The 16,981-nt window shown below is 43.9% G+C and overlaps 1 protein-coding gene across 1 annotated transcript in view; it reads left to right on the plus strand.

The window, feature by feature from the left end:
* Positions 1 to 16,981, plus strand: part of TNFRSF11A (tumor necrosis factor receptor superfamily, member 11a, NFKB activator) — a 77,015-nt gene that overhangs the window by 32,926 nt on the left and 27,108 nt on the right. The window contains exons 3-7 of the mRNA XM_006892756.1: positions 497 to 578; positions 3,204 to 3,329; positions 7,656 to 7,799; positions 12,906 to 12,999; positions 16,034 to 16,128. Coding sequence (XP_006892818.1) covers positions 497 to 578; positions 3,204 to 3,329; positions 7,656 to 7,799; positions 12,906 to 12,999; positions 16,034 to 16,128 — 541 coding nt within the window. The remainder of the gene's footprint in view (positions 1 to 496; positions 579 to 3,203; positions 3,330 to 7,655; positions 7,800 to 12,905; positions 13,000 to 16,033; positions 16,129 to 16,981) is intronic.

Raw genomic sequence — 16,981 nt, forward strand, 5'->3', positions numbered from 1 at the left:
CATATGACCAAGAACAGAATATTTTCCCATGCTTAAATATATTTTCCTGCTAGTATAGTTGATTTTATAACTTCTAAAGGGAACTCTGGCTGCCTGGTGCATAGGGAACTGGTCTGCTAACTCAAACGCTGTATCTCTATGGTGGTGTCAATCCGACAGCCACTCTATGGGAGAAAGATGGGCAGTCTCCTCCCATGTGATTGATAGCTTCAGAAACCCAATAAGAGAGTCGGCGATGAGTTGAATTCGACCCAGTTGCAATGACGGGGTTTTTTTGTGAAGGGAAAATGACCTAGAAGAAGGAAGAGTGTGTGTGTGTGTGTGTGTGTGTGTGTGTGTGTGTGTGTGTGTTAAGGGGGACAGGGAGGTGAGGCCAGAGTAGTTTCAGGACTGTTTATGATATTTTCTTATACTCTTTAGAAATGTAATTTAGCAATTCAATTTTTGGTTTTAATCCAGAGTTCTTGTTTTTCTCTGATGTCAGTTCTCTTTTCAGATGACCCTTCAACTCACCCCTCCATGCAGCAGTGAGAGGCAATATGAGCGCTCAGGACGGTGTTGCAGCAAATGTGAGCCAGGTATGCGGTTCTGAGCTGCTGGGCTGCTTCCCTCAAAAGTGGGCGGGATTTGTTTGCTGTTTTTGTTTTGGGGTTTTTGTTTGTTTGTTTTTTAACATAAGGAATGACTTCTGCCTTGCCAGATTGGGGAATAAAAAGAAACTGAATAGACTTTTATGGTGGAGGCAGAGTAACATCTGTCACTCTGAAGACAAAACTCTCTCTTAGAGATAAAACCACTTGAAAAGAAATTTTGGAAACTGGTATTTCATTCTTGTGCAAGCATAGTTTTCCAAACCAGTCTTTTTTTGAAGTGACCAGGTTTTTAAAACCTTGCCTTAACACGTTTAAAATATGAAGAAGAGTTCTAATATAAAATCATTATTTCCACAGAAGGTTTTTGTGGAATAGCCGCTAAAATTTGCCCAAACCCTCCTATACCTTCTCCTGATGGACCTGCAGAGGAACAGAAGGTAGATTGGGTACCAGAGTTGTCAACTAGAGGCGTGACCATATCTTTCTACTGCTTCAGTGGAATCCCAGGTTCCCTGGGTCCTCAATTCTGGTGTGATATTGAAGAGGGAAAGGTATTTTTGAAGACAAAGTATAAGTTACCTTATTAGAAGGCCCTTTGGATATTTCAGCTATAGATTTTTTTTTATATATGCAGAATCAAGAGCCAGTGGGAGTATGTGTATAGGTCTCTGGTCAAACCAAGTCATTCATGAACTTAAAGTAACAAAAGAATTCTCTGCTCATATGGGAGGAAGAGGAGGTATGAAGATAGAAGGAAGGGTGTGAAGTTCCTCCTGCTTAGATTCTTTATTCCCATTCCAAGAAAAGGTCACCTGGCAGAGTGTGGAAATTATAGAACAATATCACTAGTACTACATACAAGCAAAATCCTGCTGAAGATTATCCAAAAATGAGTGGAACAGTACGTTGACAGAGAATGATTAGAAATACAAGCTGGGTTTAAAAGAGGCCATGGTACTAGAGACATTACTGCCAATGTCAGATGAATCTTGGCCAAAAGCAGAAAGTATCAGAGGAAAGTCTATCTGTGTTTCATTGAGTATGAAAAAGCATTTGACAGCATGAATCACAATAAATTGTGGTTAACCTTAAGGAGAATGGGAATCCCAAGAACACTAGATTGTGCTCATGCAAAACCTATACTTGGACCAGGAAGCAGTCCTCAGAACAGAGCAAGGAAACACTGCATGGTTCAAAATCAGGAAAAGAGGGCATCAGGGATGTGTCCTGTCTCCATACCTTTTCAGTCTATATGTGGAACAGATAATTGGAGAGGCTGGGCTTTATGAGGAGGAATGCGGCATCAGAATTAGAGAAAGACTCATCAACAAATTGCAATATGCAGATGACACAACCTTGCTTGCTGAAACTAAGAAGAACCTGAAGCACTTGTTGCAGAAGATCAAGGACTGTAGTCTTCATTATGAATTGAAGCTCAACATCACGAAGACAAAGATTCTCAACCACTAGGCCAATTGACAGTGTCATGATGGAGAAGAGATTGAGGTTGTTAACAACTTCAGCTTGCTGGGCTCCTTAGTCAACACTCTTGGCACCAGCATTCAGGAAATCAAGAGACAAATTACACTGGGGAAAATCTGTGGTCAAGGACATCTACAGAGTACTGAGAAGCAATGATTTCAGTCTAGAGACTACGGCTCGCCTGATCCCGGCTCTAGTCTTCACAATTACTTGCTATGCATCAGAGGCCTGGACAATGACTAGGGACGACAAAAGAAGAATCAATTCCTTTGAGTTGTGGTGCTGGAGAAGAGTCTTGAACATACCATGGACTGCCAACAGAACAAACAAGCCTGTCTGGGAGAAGGTGACATCAAGTTTCTCCTTAAAGGCAAGGATTTTGAAGCTCTGTCCCACATACTTCAGAGATGTGGCCAGGAGGGGCCGGTCCTTGGAGAAGGACATCATGCTTGGAAGAGCAGACGGACAGCGCAGGAGAGGAAGACTCCCAACGAGACAGATTGACACAGTTACTGGGGTCATGGAGGTAGGTGTGTTGCAGTCAGTGAGACTGGCTCAGGACAGGGCAGGCTGCAGAGCTGTTGTACACAGGGTCACTCTGAGTCACAGGCAACTTGATCTCATATAACAAGAAGAAAGCAGATCCAAGGAACCTCTTAATATCTACAGGGTCCAGTTTGAAAACCATTGTTCTATTCTGTAGGCAGCAGAAGGTTGGGGTGCAAAGGGTGGGCTTTTCCTTGTGGTTGTGAGTTGCTGTTGATTTGGCTCGGACTGAGGATTCTGTCGCCTGGGACAGAATGGAAGAATCCCTGGCTGCTTTGTCCTCTGTGTCGTTGTATGTTTGAGGCCATTGCTGTGGCTCTTGTGCCTGTTTCCTTCATTCTAGCTCCCTCTGCTTTATCAAGCAGGATGTCCTGTTCTAGCGATTGATGTGACTGCCGTGACCGCAGGTGACACAGGCTCGGCTGATGTTCCTTCCCCCATTGAGGGCTGAGAGTCCCGGGGTGTTGACTCTTTGTCTGCCACCTTGTCTTGCGTGTCTTGGGAGTACAGCCTGAGAGGCTTCTTGGGGTCATGATTATGCAAACTGGTAAATAAAATGGTGCATTTTCTCTCTAATTTAAGGAAAGTACATGTCTTCTAAATGCACTACTACCTCTGAAAGCATCTGTCTGCCCTGTGGCCCGGATGAATACCTGGACACCTGGAATGAAGAAGATAAATGTTTGCTGCATAAAGTTTGTGATACAGGTGAGTGGGCCCTGTCAGCGGGGCAGTGGGCTTTGCGGAGACCAAGTGTTCGTCTTCAGGCCCTCAAAACTCCCCTTCTGTAGACACGAGATTTAAGCACACTCAGAGGGGCGCCTTTTGGGGGAGCAATGCAAGAAGTTATAACCACGGATGTGCTTAAGAGTCTCAATACCCTGTGATAAAATTCTTCATTTAGCTTGCTGTTCTAAACTATGTTTAGGTTAGGCTTTAACCAGGGTTGAGATTTTACAGTTGGCAAAATATTCACGCAGTGATATGTTACATCATTTAATCCTCACAAGAATCCTTGCTTACTGAGATAGAGACCCCATGAGGTTCAATGACCTCTCCAAGACTGATGAATGAGAGGCAGGGCTCAACACCAGAACTTCAGCTTTGCCCTAATCTGTGTCTTTGCCCTAAATTATGTGTTTCACTAACCCTGTAGTCCAAGCTCCTGACCAGACTGCAGTATTTTTATTTAACCTCTCAAATATTTTGTTAATTACAGTTTCTTTATAGTTATCAGGATCAAAATATGCCTCTTCAGCCTTTTAACTTAGAGACATAGTTCCATTCCTTTTTCACACTTTTTCTATTTATTTGCTAGGAAAAAGAATGTTATTTCCCCTGTGGCATCTGGATTCACCATCTGGATTTTGCGGTTGTATGTTCATGGTATCATTTCCAGGTCCCCCTGCCTTCTACAAGGACCCCAGGTAGTGCAGTGAGTTAAACATTAGGCTGTTCATGGAAAAGTGAGTGGTTCTAATCTACCAGCTGCTCCACCAGAGAAGGCTGGGGCAATCTGCTTCCGTAAAGGTTTACGTCCTGGGAACTCTGTGAGGCAGTTCTCTCGTCATCCAGCGTCACTATGAGTCAGAATAATCAGCTGTGAGTTTGGGGTTTTTTGGTTCTGTCTTTGACATGGTATTTCCTGTAAACTAGTTGTTAGATCTAGAAGGTTGATTGGATTCTGGGTCTGGCTTTGTTTTCCAAAATTATGTCATAGTTGGTGTAATGTCCTTACGCCAAGAGTGGAATCATGGGGTTCTTTGTGAGATCTCAGCTGCTGCTGTTTAGCTGCGGGGTCCGCTGTCTTCATCTCCTAAAAGGTGATTTCTCTCAGCCTTTCTTCACGTATTAGTTGGAGTGCTTTATGAAGAGATGGTCCCTTCCTCAATGATTTGTTACCCTGAGGTCTAACACACCAGGAAAGGCAGGACAAATCCTTGGTTCTTTAGCTGTATTTCCCCCTTTTCAAATGATGACTTGATCACCCAGCTTTCTCCAAAGGGCTGGTGGTAATATTATGAACTCATGAATTTAGACATAGTTGTGATGTTCTGGGAGCTCTGGTGGCTTAATGGTAAGGAATTGTGCTGCCAATGCAAAGGTGAGTGGTTCGAATCCACCAGCTTCTCCACAGGAGAAAAATGGACTGTTCTTTCCCAGGTGATTTACTGCCTCAGGAAATCTACTGAGAATGGTCGTATAAAACACAATGTGAATGAAGAATAGTACGAAACACAATGTATATGAGCTTTGTAAGCAACCCAATAAAAACAAACAAAAACCAAAACTATGTGCGCGCGCGCACACACACACACACACACACACACACACACACATCTACTAGGGGGTCAGCTCTGGGTGGATTCCAACTCAGTGGTACACAACAACAACAACAACAACGTGATAATCTACTCTATGGAAGTTAGCCAATCTAACACTGGCCTGTTTGGGACCAATGGCAGCCTCTTTCTGGTGGCCCCTAATTTTTGATATGGCCCTAATTGTCTTTAGGAGCTCCCTGGCTTTCAGATTCATCCTGGACATTTCAGCACCAAACCTGGAATCCGTTCCTTTTCCAAGAAACCCTAATTGTTTTAAGGGGAACATACTATTTCGGCTTCACAGTCTGGAGGCTGCAGAGGCTGACTGCCACTGGATTGGTCCTTGTGTACACAGTTTCAGTTCTCACACACACACACACACACACACACACACACACACCTTGCACCACACAAACAGTGGCCAGTACGAGGAAATAAATAGTATTTTTACAGCACACTGAACTGATGTGTTAGACAGCTGTCACGGTTAGAGGAGGCCACATGGAAACTCCGCTGAGCGGAAGCATCTGATCAAGCCGTTTTTCTTTCCCACCACTCAGTAGTGACCTTGACTCATTGCCGTCTCTGGAAATAAAGATTCATTCTGTCTACTGCCAAGAGCAGTTAAAGCCAAAAGCCTAGTGCATTAAGATATCTTAAGATTCTTACATGTATTCATCACCAAACTGGTATATGTCCACTTACCTTTCAGTGGGATGCCAGTAGTATTGAAAATTTTCTAGGGAGATGGAGGATGTCCTGGTACCTTCCTGCACCTTAGGGATTTCCTTGCCTCGTATTGCCGAGCTGGCCCTGACCCTGGGGGCGGGGGTGGGCACAGAAGGAGGGGGTGTTGCTCTGGGTGACCGTGCTTGGCTCTGGAAAAAATAAGAATAGGGGCCATCCCCTTCCTGCTGGCTGTGATGTGAGACAAGGAAGGCGGAGCTCCGTTTCTTTTCTTCCCTGGTAACACCTGTCAGAAAGCAAGAAGTGAGGGCCATTTAGACAGCCCCAGTGAGAGCCAGGTCTGTTTTCAACAATATAATTGTGCTGTGTTCCTCTCTCTCCCTGTCTCTCTCTCCCCGTCTCTCACCCCTCTCCTTCTCTCTTCCCCTCTCTCCTTCTCTCCCTCCCTCTCCCTCCTGCTCCTTCTCTTTCCCTCCTCCTCCTCCTCCTTCTCCCCTCTCTCTCTCTCTCTCTCTCTCTCTCTCTCTCTCTCACACACACACACACACACACACACACAGCTGTTATGTGCAGATGACTAGATTGTGACTCTTGGTAATCCTCCGTGCAGCAGACAACACCTTGCCTGGCGTCGCACCACCCTCACAATCTCCCCTGTGTTTAAGCCCATTCGTGCAGTGACTGTGTGGATGTATCTCACTGAGGGTCTTCCTCGCCTTTGCTGACCCTCTACCATGCATGATGTCCTTTTTCAGGGACCCGCGCCTCCTGACAACACACCCAAAGGATAAGAGATGATGTGTCACTATTCTCACTGGTTCTCAGCTGCCTTTACGTCAGCCCCACCTCACAGCAGCCCGTGTCTGTAGAGTGAAATGCTACTGCCCCACTCTGCACCATTCCCAGGATCAGCTGTGGGTGGGTCCGCTGTGAGCCATGGGTTTTTGAAAGTAGATTGCCAGGCCTTTTTTCCTACTCCATCTTAGTCTGGAAGCTCTGCTAAAATCTGTTCTGCTTCCCAGCAGCACACAGGTCTCCACTGACCAAGGGTGGAGGCAGGCTGCACATGAGGTGGGGAAAGGAGCCCTGGCCTCCGTTGTGTGTTTTCTCCACACACACACACACACACACACACACACACACACACACACACACTTACTGATAAATTCCCAGTTCCCTGTTTTTCCACAAAAACTACAAAAAGCTTGGGGGAAGCTCGATGTTGTGATGGTGAAGCGCCGTCTTTCCTACTTTGGGCACGTTGCCAGGAGAGGCTGTTCCGAGACGTCATACTTGGAAAGGTCAGCGTAAGAGAGGAGGACCCTTAACAAGATGGATTGATTCAGTGACCGCAGCAAGGGCTTGAGTGAGTCAGAGACGATGAGGTCGGCGCAGGACAGGACAGGGTTCGGATCTGTCATCCACAGGGTCACTATGCGTCATTGTGACTCAAAGACACCTAACAGCAATAGGTGTTGTGAATGAAGAGAAGGTTAAGTGATTGGAGTCTGGGAGGGTTTGGGGAGGTGCATTCCATCATGCCACCTCTCTGGGGTTCCTCCACTAAGGTGATCCCCTAATTCATGACTTTGAATGCTCCATGGGCCCCTGGGCTCCCGAGTTGAATCCTAGGTTTGGAGAAACCCTTCTTGGAGTGCCAGTCTAGTGTTGATATTGACTCTATCAAACACATTGGAGACGAAATAGGAGACACACGCCCTTGTCTGTAGCTGTCACAGATAAGTCTTCGATCTTCCTACCTGTGAAAATGGACTTAACAGTCCCAAAAACGCAACTGTTAGGGGAAGAAAAGCAACTCAGTGGAGATGTTTTAGTGCCAGCACGGAGGTCCATAGACAAGGTGTCCTCAGTGGTTTATTCATTGACTCTCATGTGGCCACTAGCCTGGACCGCATGGTGTGGGGCTAGGGCTGCTGGGCCATGTGGTGGGCGCACCCAGACCTCCTCACGTGCCCAGGCAGAGTCCCCACAGTGAACCCCACCTTTCTCCTCTCTCCCACAGGCAAGGCCCTAGTGGCTGTGGAGCCTGGCAACCGCACGGCCCCCCGCCTCTGCGCCTGCACCCCCGGCTACCACTGGAGCGACGACTGTGCCTGCTGCCGCCGCAACACCCAGTGCGCGCCCGGCTTCGGCGCCCAGCACCCCTGTACGTGCGGGTTTGTGTGCCTGGTGGCGGGTCTGCGTGGACAGAGGGCACAGAGGGGGCTCGGGGGGCCCTGATTCCCGTGAGATGCAGGGATGAAGGGACTTCATGTTTTAGGTTCAGCAATGGGAATGTCAAGTTGGCCCATGTGTGCCCCGTCTTTCTAGCCTTAAAGAACAGATATGTATTTCTCATGCTTCTGGAGGTTAAACGTCCAAATCAGAGTCTCGGTGGTGTGGTGGCCCCCGTCCCCCACTTCTGCCTTGGCCTTGTCTTCCATAATCCCTCCCATTTGCCCTTTGTCACCTAGGAGTGATGGCATTTAGGGTCCGCCCTGCTACACTGGGGTGACTTCAGCTGATTGCCCCCATTTGGTGGGTGGACTGCTTAGTGTAAGGTGATGGCATTCCCTTCGATTGAATCACAGCCTCGAGCGCAGACAGTGGGCTCTAGTGTAGACAGTGGGCTCTAGGGTGTCAGGAAGTGTGAGGATGGCACAGGGTAGGACGGGGTTCAGAGCTTTTGTGGACAGGGTCACTATGTAGTCAACTCGAGAGCACTGAACACTAACAACAAGTACAGAGGTTAGAATTCCAGCACATGTCTGGGGGCACAAATTATTGATGTGTCTGTATTGTTACGTGTTCCAGCTGTGTGCCTACGGAAATCATACTCTGTGATATAGCTCATCTTGTGCTTACCTTTTCCGTGCAGTACTGACTCTCTCACAGACTGCCAAAAGAACAAACCGGTGTGTCTTGGAGTAAATGTAACCAGAGTGCCCCTGAGAGACAAAGAGGGGGAAACTCCATCTCACGTCGTTTGGACATGTCACAGGAGCCAGTCATTGGAAAAAGGAAATCGTGTTGGGAAAGGTGGAGGGTTAGTGCAAGACTGGAGGGCCCTTAACAACATGAACTGACAAAGTGACTGTAACAGAGGGCCAAGCGTCTCAGAGCAGGTGAGGGTGGTGCCCACCAGGGCCAAGTTCAGATCTGTTGTTCAGAGATTTGCTATGAGTCGTAGTCCACTTGATGGTACCTAACAACAACAACTGTGGTTTTTAGCTCCATATGTTTGCTGTGCCCACGTCTAGTCTGCTGGTTCTAAGTGCCACGTAAGGTTCACATGCCATGGTCTCACTGCTTCTGGTTGTTTTTCCCGATTGCCCACCTCCCATCCCGTGTCCTCATGATTTCTTTGGGCCACTGTGTCCTACAAGGTTTGAGGGTACGTGACCTACTCTATCTCCCAATTCTTAAGATCTCCAAGTAGGAGGAAAGGGATAAATGCTTGGGATGCTTAAATGTGTGCTTTTCTAAAAGAAAACTTCTGTTACCCTGGAAATATCCCCCCCCCAGTGGCAATGGTTTTAATAGTTGTTGAATTAAACAAGCACACAGGGCATTCCTTCTTGGTAAGACAAATCTAATTATAAACTATTTTATGCACCTTCATGCAAGACCGTTTCACTTGCAGAGATGAACTTGAACAAGCAGCTTGCCTTCTGGGTCCAGTTTGGACACTGAGAAGCTGGGGCATCTTTGCGCCTCTCCAGTTTTCATGTCTCATTTGACATCTAGGTCTTTTCCTTCTTTTTTAAGTTGTAGAGCGTTGCTCAGAACTTCACTTGGCAGCAAGTGATAACCACAGTAACACTTTTGAAGCCCCTCTAATGGAATCTGAGCCCCATAGCCCATTTACAAAGGCCTTCTCCTTCTTAACTGTTGGGAATTTCACACAGCTCTTTCCTTGCCAGTTTGTATCTATTCCACCACCGAAGTCTAGCCTAATGTATTAGGATTCTTGCAAGGCTTTCCACAATCATCGTTACACACTCCTTTGCATGAAAAATATGCATCTCTTAGAATCTTAATTTTTTAAAATGTCGTGTGTGTCAAGGCTTGAGGAGCAAGTTGTCTGTATTGAATCATTATTGTAGCTACTACTACACAGATGACCAAAAACATGTTTTGTTATATTAAAATCATAAAGGCTTTTAAACTTTGTGGCAAATGGAATTTTTCCCCATTAATTTACATAGATGGATAGCACTTCTTTCTAAAGGGTGACGAGAAATGTCAGTTTCGTTTCCACTTTATGTTTTTCTGTACATACTTACTCACTAATTGCCATCATGTCAGAGCCAACACAGCTGGCCCTCCAGTGCGTCTTCAGAGGCTGTAAATCACATGAGAGGAGATTGCTCATCTTTCTGCTGAGGGGCAGCTGATGGATTCGAACCTCCCGCCTTTAGGTTATCAGCACAACCCCTTATCCACGAGGCCACTGGAGCTGAGAAATCTCACACTAATAGCTAAATGGCTACGGAAGGACCTGTATACTAGCACTGCCACTCGGGCCTTTGCATTCTTTACAGACCTTCATTGTATGTGAAAGATTATGGATAATGTAGCATTAAAGGCTTTTTCATTATCTCTAAATTGAGAGCTTGACTGGGTTCTGAAATTTTGCTGAAAGCAAAGGCACAGAAACCATTTGACTTGCAAAAAGGATTTTTCTTGAAGTCATTTGCTTCCCCCAATTTTAGGAAATATACCAAAGCCATTTACTGAAGACATAACAGATGATCATTAATTATGCATGTTAATCTTTCACTTAGAAGCATTTTATTTTAATCCAGAATTCTTGGACTGGGTTAGGAGAATGAAAATGTTAATATTTTCCAGTTCATATTGAGAAGAATATCCATCCCAGAATCGAAGTCCACTGTCAAGTGTATGAACCAAATCAGACTTCTCTAGGACAGGATTTGGCTTAAATTGCCAACAATCAAAGTAAATTGCCCCATGTTAGCCATCTCCCTTCTGAATCCCGAGGTTAAACAGAAGAAGTCCAGAGCCTTTCTTCAAGGATGTGCTCCAGATGGACTAAGGTGCTGTTGCACTTTTGGAATTCTTACCCATGGTCCTCCATCCCGGTTCTCAGGGGCTCTCCTCAGCAATAACAGGTTCTTTAACAAGTAGTGGTGAGTAGAACAGGTGAGGTGGTGGGAAGACCTAGGGATGACAGAGATCACTCCTGCCCACCTTACAGTCTATTTGAATTCAGAGCAACTATGTCAAACTCCTCCATATCTAATGCCACATCGTTGCTGAAAGCAGATGGGGACAGACACATGGACCTCGGAATGAGGTTCCTTGATGTCAAATCAGTATTCGAACCTTGGCTGTACCCCCTGAGACATGGTACTGCTGCAGATGTTGGATAGGAAAGAGGTGTGCCTTCTTTTATGAAAATGAGAGAGGTGGGATTGTGAAAGGAGAGATAGAAAAGGAGGCCGGCAGGAAGTCTCAGGCAGGTTTTCCTAATTGACGTGTGCCTCCGGGAGTCAGCTACACAGGGATGAGGGCCCTGAACACTTTGTATGTCGTGTCTAGGGCTTTGGGGGCCACTCCTCTAGATTTTGTTCCTTTATAAAAACACTGCTGGTATGATGTGAATGGCTAGGTGCCCACTAGACTTTTGTAGATTTGCAGTTTCAGGGAAAATGAGAACTGCTAGATAAATGGGGAGGTCTTCCTGCTTCTCACTCTAAATTGCAGAGTTCAAGAACATTCATACTTCCGACCTCACTTGGACAAAGACAACTTACTTCCTTATTTTAGTGTTTAATTCACAAAAATAAATCACAGAAGTACTGCTCATTTCAAGAGGAATTTGCGGGTTTGGGCACTAGCCAGGTGACCGTGACATTACGATTGCCAGTGTTCTTCTTGGAATTATCAAAAGGGGTCATGAGGCACCAGTTGCAGTAAATGTTGTCAACATAGGAAACCTGAGGGCTTTCTTATTTTCAGAATGTAGCTTATTAGGAATCCAAGGGAAATAAGTAAGACTTACTAACCAGGGTCAGCTTCTGCTTCCAGCACAGAGCTTGAAGGCAAAAGTGTCAAATGTGGCTGCCTCCTCTGCTTGTAAATAAAGATTTATTGGAACATAGTTACGACCTGCATCTCTCTCATTCTCTGCCTGCTTTCATGTTACAAGTAATTGTGGCAGAGACTGTAAGGACCACAAAGCCTGAACTAGTTACTGTATGGTCCTTTACAGAATAGGTTTGTGAACACCTTGAAAGTTTAAGGGAAAGAGACTTAGTCATGGATTGAATTGTGTCCTCCCAAAGTATGTGTGATTTTCAGAATTATGTAATTATTCTGTGTGTTATAAATCCTAACGTCTATGATGTTAAAGAGGTAGTATTAGAGGCAGTTATGTAATGATATAATCAGTGCTGTGATGTCAGCAGCCAATCAGTTGTATGAGAATTAGCGCAGAGTGCAGATAATAGTTCTGATTGGATGGAAGAGAAGTTTTCCTGAGATTTAGTTTGAATCATTGTTTTTCCTACAGGAGGTAAAAGGAGAGATGGTAGAGGATGGGGGAGGGGAGAACCTCAGTATCACCGAGAAGGAAGAGCCAGGAGTGGAGTATGTCCTTTGATCCAAGACCTGTTCTAGGAAACCCCTAGAACCAGGAGATACAGAAAGGACATGTTCCCCTGGGCTAGCACCCTGGTTTTGGACTTTTAGCCTTTAAAATTGTGAGAGAATCCATTTCTGTTTGTTAAGTCCATTTATTTGTGGTATCTCTTTTATAACAGCACTAGAGAACTAACACAGAGCTGTTGGGCACGTTTTTTTAAATTGAGAAACCTTTGTTGTGATTCCAAGAAATTTGAGATGAAGTTGGTCAGAGCAGGTCAGGACAAGAAGTTTTCCTCAAAAGCAACAATGATTGTAGTTGAGGCCAATGTAAGGAATGAAGACAGAAAAGCTGGTGACTGGTTAGGACAAGAGTTAGAGAGTGGGAACCCACAACTGGGCTTCTAAAACAGGAGACGGAGTATCAGTGACTGTGAACAACACAGTGTCAGGAGACTAGGGGGTCGCACCTTTCTGAACACCATTTCTGAACCATTGCTGGGATCAGAAATGGAATTAGCCACCTTTGGGGTATGAGGTCAGGACGGGGAGAAAAGAGGCAGAAAGAGTTAGTGCTTGGCCTCTGGGACCACCGTCCTGGTTGATATCTAAGTGTTCCTTGTTTGCTCTCTGCTTGTTCTTCTGTCGATTGTCTTTGGGACAGTGCAGTTCAACAAGGACACGGTGTGCGAGCCTTGCCTTGCTGGATACTTCTCAGATGCCTTTTCTTCCACGGACAAGTGCAGACCCTGGACCAAGTAAGTGACCATGAAAGGAGCCAAGAGATGTGGGCTGATGTGTAACGACTTGACCTGCGTTGTCTAATCTGAGTGTAAGACAGACTAATTCAGTTTGGTTAGACTTCCTCTTGAAGCTTTGCCCCAAAGCCATCCTGTCAATTCCAGGTGGGGCAAATAAACCATTCAAACCAACTCATTTCTAGAAACATTATATTACTTTAAATATTTAATATTTTAAGACCTTTGGTTTGAAGTTGTAGCCTTTATCTTTAAAGCTCTTTTTTAGTTGAAAATGATGTATGACATTTATTGTCATTCACTCTCCAATTTGTATGTGTTTAAAAGTGTTGGGTAATGTCTATAGAAATCTGTTTATACAAGCATTTGCATATAGTAAATTCCTTGCATTTTTCCAAAGGTATATTTTGAAACTTTTCGATTCTAGTTTATTTAGAGCTTTATGATTTTTTTTTATGACATGATGTTTCATTGTGTAGACTTATCATAACTCCCATGTTGGCAGTCATTTTGGTTGTTTGAAGTCTTTTGTAGTAATAAAAATTTGGCAATAAATACTCTTATACAAGCATGAATTCACTCTGACATAATTTCACTCATGATCCCTGAGTCCTTCCTTGGCTTCATTCTACAATTTTTGTTGAATACTAGCAAGTAATATCTTGATTCATCCAGGTCTTCATATATCCATTTCTATGAAATATTTCTCTTTTCCACTTAACCTGAGATTCCTGTTGAAAATGTTTGTTTTATTTTGAGCATCAAAGGAATGCCATCAGTGAAATTTATCACGTCACTGTGGTGATTACAGTACCTGGAGGCATGTTTTTTGCAGACACCAGTCTACTCTCATTGTCACTCACCCTCAGAGCAATTTTTGGCAAGTCCCATTAGTATTTGCTTTTGTTTATTAATTTGTCTACTTTGGTGATGGTACACTCTAATATGAAAGGCATTAGGGATTCAAACGTCCAAGAAGGCTAAAGTTCTTCTCTTGAAACCCAGTGGAGTGGAGCTTTCTGAAGCTGCTGCTAATTTTACAGTGAGAAAGTAAAATTAAAGCATTTTTTTGTTGAAAGCCCTACAAAGCATAGTGCTATGCTTATACAAAAGGAGTCATTGTCTCCACAACAAGATAAACAACCCAGTTGCAAAATAGGCACAGGATATGAACAGACACTTCACCAAAGAAGACATTCAGATGGTGAACAAACACATGAAGAAATGTTCAAAATCCCTAGCTCTAAGAGAAATGCAAAGCAAAACAACTATGAGATATCATTTCACCCCAGTAAAAATGGCAAAATTTAACAGAACAGCAAGCAACAAATGTTGGTGAGGTTGTGGAGAGACTGGAACCCTTATTCACTGTTGGTGGGAATGTAAAATGGCGGAAACACTCTGGAGGTGTGGCACTTTCTCAAAAAGTTGGAAATAGATATACCATTTGACCCAGCAATTCCACTACTGGGAATATACCCCAAAGAAACCATAACTGCCACCCAAGCAGATATATGCACACCCATGTTTATTGCTGCTTTGCTCACAATAGCAAAGAGTTGAAAACTGCCAACGTGTCCATCAACAAAGGAATGAATAGAGAAGCTGTAGTATATTCACACAATGGACTATTATACAGCCCTGAAAAACAAAGAGCTCATGAAATATTATACAAAGTGGGTGACCATGGAGGACATTATGCTAAGTGAAATATCTTAGTCACAAAAAACCCAAATATTGTATATGCCACTTTTATAGAACAGGACTGATATAGGGGTTCAGGGGAAACTAAGAAAAGAATAGATAAATAATGTACATGGCATTGAAACAGACGAGGGAGAGAACAGTATAAAAGGAACATATGACTATGTGTTATTGGCATGACCGGAGACCAGAATAAGAGTTGCAGAATAAAGAGGTGGTGATGGTGGGGCTGTATAAAAATGAAAGAACTTTTTTTCCAATGGAAAAAAGCAAACTCAGGTGGAGGGGGGACAGGGAGGAAAATGTGTAACAATTAATGAATGGAAGTAAAAAAAAATATGTTCAAATCTGTTAATACCAAATACAGTATACATTTTCTAAAAAAAAAAAAAAGGCAAAACCCAAAACAAAATGAAAAGAGTCATTGTGAATCAGAAGTGACTGATGGGGAGGGTGGTAGGAAATCGTATATCTCCATTTAATGTCCCTTCGTCCACCTTTTCTTCTTTTGTGGTGCTGAGAGTACACCTTGCAAAACATACAGCAATTCACTTGTTTCTATATGTGTTGTTGTTGTTGTTAAATGCCATTGAGTCGTAGACGACTCATAGGGACGGACCCTATGAACGAAAGACCTGAACACTTGTGTAACTTTCATCATTTATCCAAGTTCATAGAGTTTCTGGAGGCAAGTTATTTCAGAAGGGGATGCCACTCCTGCTTCCAAGCTTGTTTTAATTGGAGAGCTCCACCAAACACTGTCCACCAGGGGTAACCATTCTCGCATTTGACACATACATCAGTGTCACAGTGTTTAGCATCACAGCAAGCACAAGTTACCTCTGTACAGCAAATGGACAGACCAGTGTTATGTCACCTAGAAGAATGTTTGACCAAAAACAATTAAAACCAGGCCTGAGGACCACAGATTAAAATCATCCACCTTTGACTTGGTAGCATAACTTTCTAAGTGCCATTGAGTCCTAGACGACTCATAGCAACCCTATGAACCACTCAGTAATGTTGATTATATTCTTTGGTTTCTACAAACATTCTCATTTCCTTTCCTGAGTTGTTACTCTCCCATTACCTTAATCTCCCTGCCCCTTAAGGTTCTTAAACCTTTTGAGTTACTGCTGTCAATTTGATCTCAGTGTAGCTCCATTTTAAAAGAGCAAGCTGTTCAAAGCAGACTTTTTTTAAACTGTTGTTGCTGTCATTAGGTGCCGTCAGGTTGACTACGACTCATAAAGATCCAATCTAACTAGTTAAGGTAAACAATTATTTGGTTTTTTTAGAAGATTTCAGCTGAACTATGTTTCCCCTACAGCTGTACCTTTTTTGGAAAGAAAGAAGAACGTCGTGGAACAGAGAAGTCAGACGTAGTTTGCAGTTCTTTGCTCCAATCTAGTAAACCAGAAAATGGTATGTTGAAAAGATCATAGTGACTGGAAGATATAACTCACTAGAATCAGTTATTCTGGATATCTCTCAAATTGCATGTTGTATCTGGAAAGGTTCATTTCTTTTCTTTTCATCCTGACCATGGTCAGATCAAGTCTATGTTGGAGGAAGTGCAAATTAGGATGCTCTTTGGAGGCAACGGTGGTGAAACTTTGCCTCACATACTTTGGGCATGTTGCTAGGAGGAGTCAGTTCTCAGAAAAAGATAGCATGCTGGGAAAGGTGAGAGGTCAGAGAAAGAGAGAGAGACCCTGAACAAGATGGACTGGCACAGTGACGGTAACAACGGTGTGAGCATATCAGATAGTGAAGCTGGGTCAGGACAGGGCAAGGTTCAGATACGCTGTTCACAGATTCACTAAACGTTGTGGTTGACTACTTGATGGCACCTAACAATTACAACACGTGGGCAGCCAGTATTTCATTTGTATCAGCGTTTCAAGTCCAGGTACATAGTTTAATTGGTAATTCTTTTACACGGTAATACACAAAAATGGTGCATTCATATGTACCAAAAAGGGAAATAGGACTGAAAACATGATCAGAATGTCCTAACATGATAGGATGGTTGCTACAGTGAGGTGTTTTTGGCGATGTTAGTAGCCAACAGGTGTTAGAAAATTGTTATAATGGTAACTTTATGGAAAATGTCTGTAGATTAATCTTAAGGTTCATTTCAGAGACAGATGGAAAACAGATGATTTCTCGCAGAGCCCAGCTGCTCAGGGAGAGTGGCTGGTGGGGAGGTGGGCCCAGATATCAGATGATACGTCCACAGTAAGACCTCTCTGACAAGGCTGCAGAGTGCGCTCCC

This window comes from Elephantulus edwardii, unplaced genomic scaffold (assembly GCF_000299155.1).
Source record: "Elephantulus edwardii isolate Elephantulus edwardi_28Jun2011 unplaced genomic scaffold, EleEdw1.0 scaffold00118, whole genome shotgun sequence".
NCBI classification, from domain to species: Eukaryota; Metazoa; Chordata; class Mammalia; order Macroscelidea; family Macroscelididae; genus Elephantulus; species Elephantulus edwardii.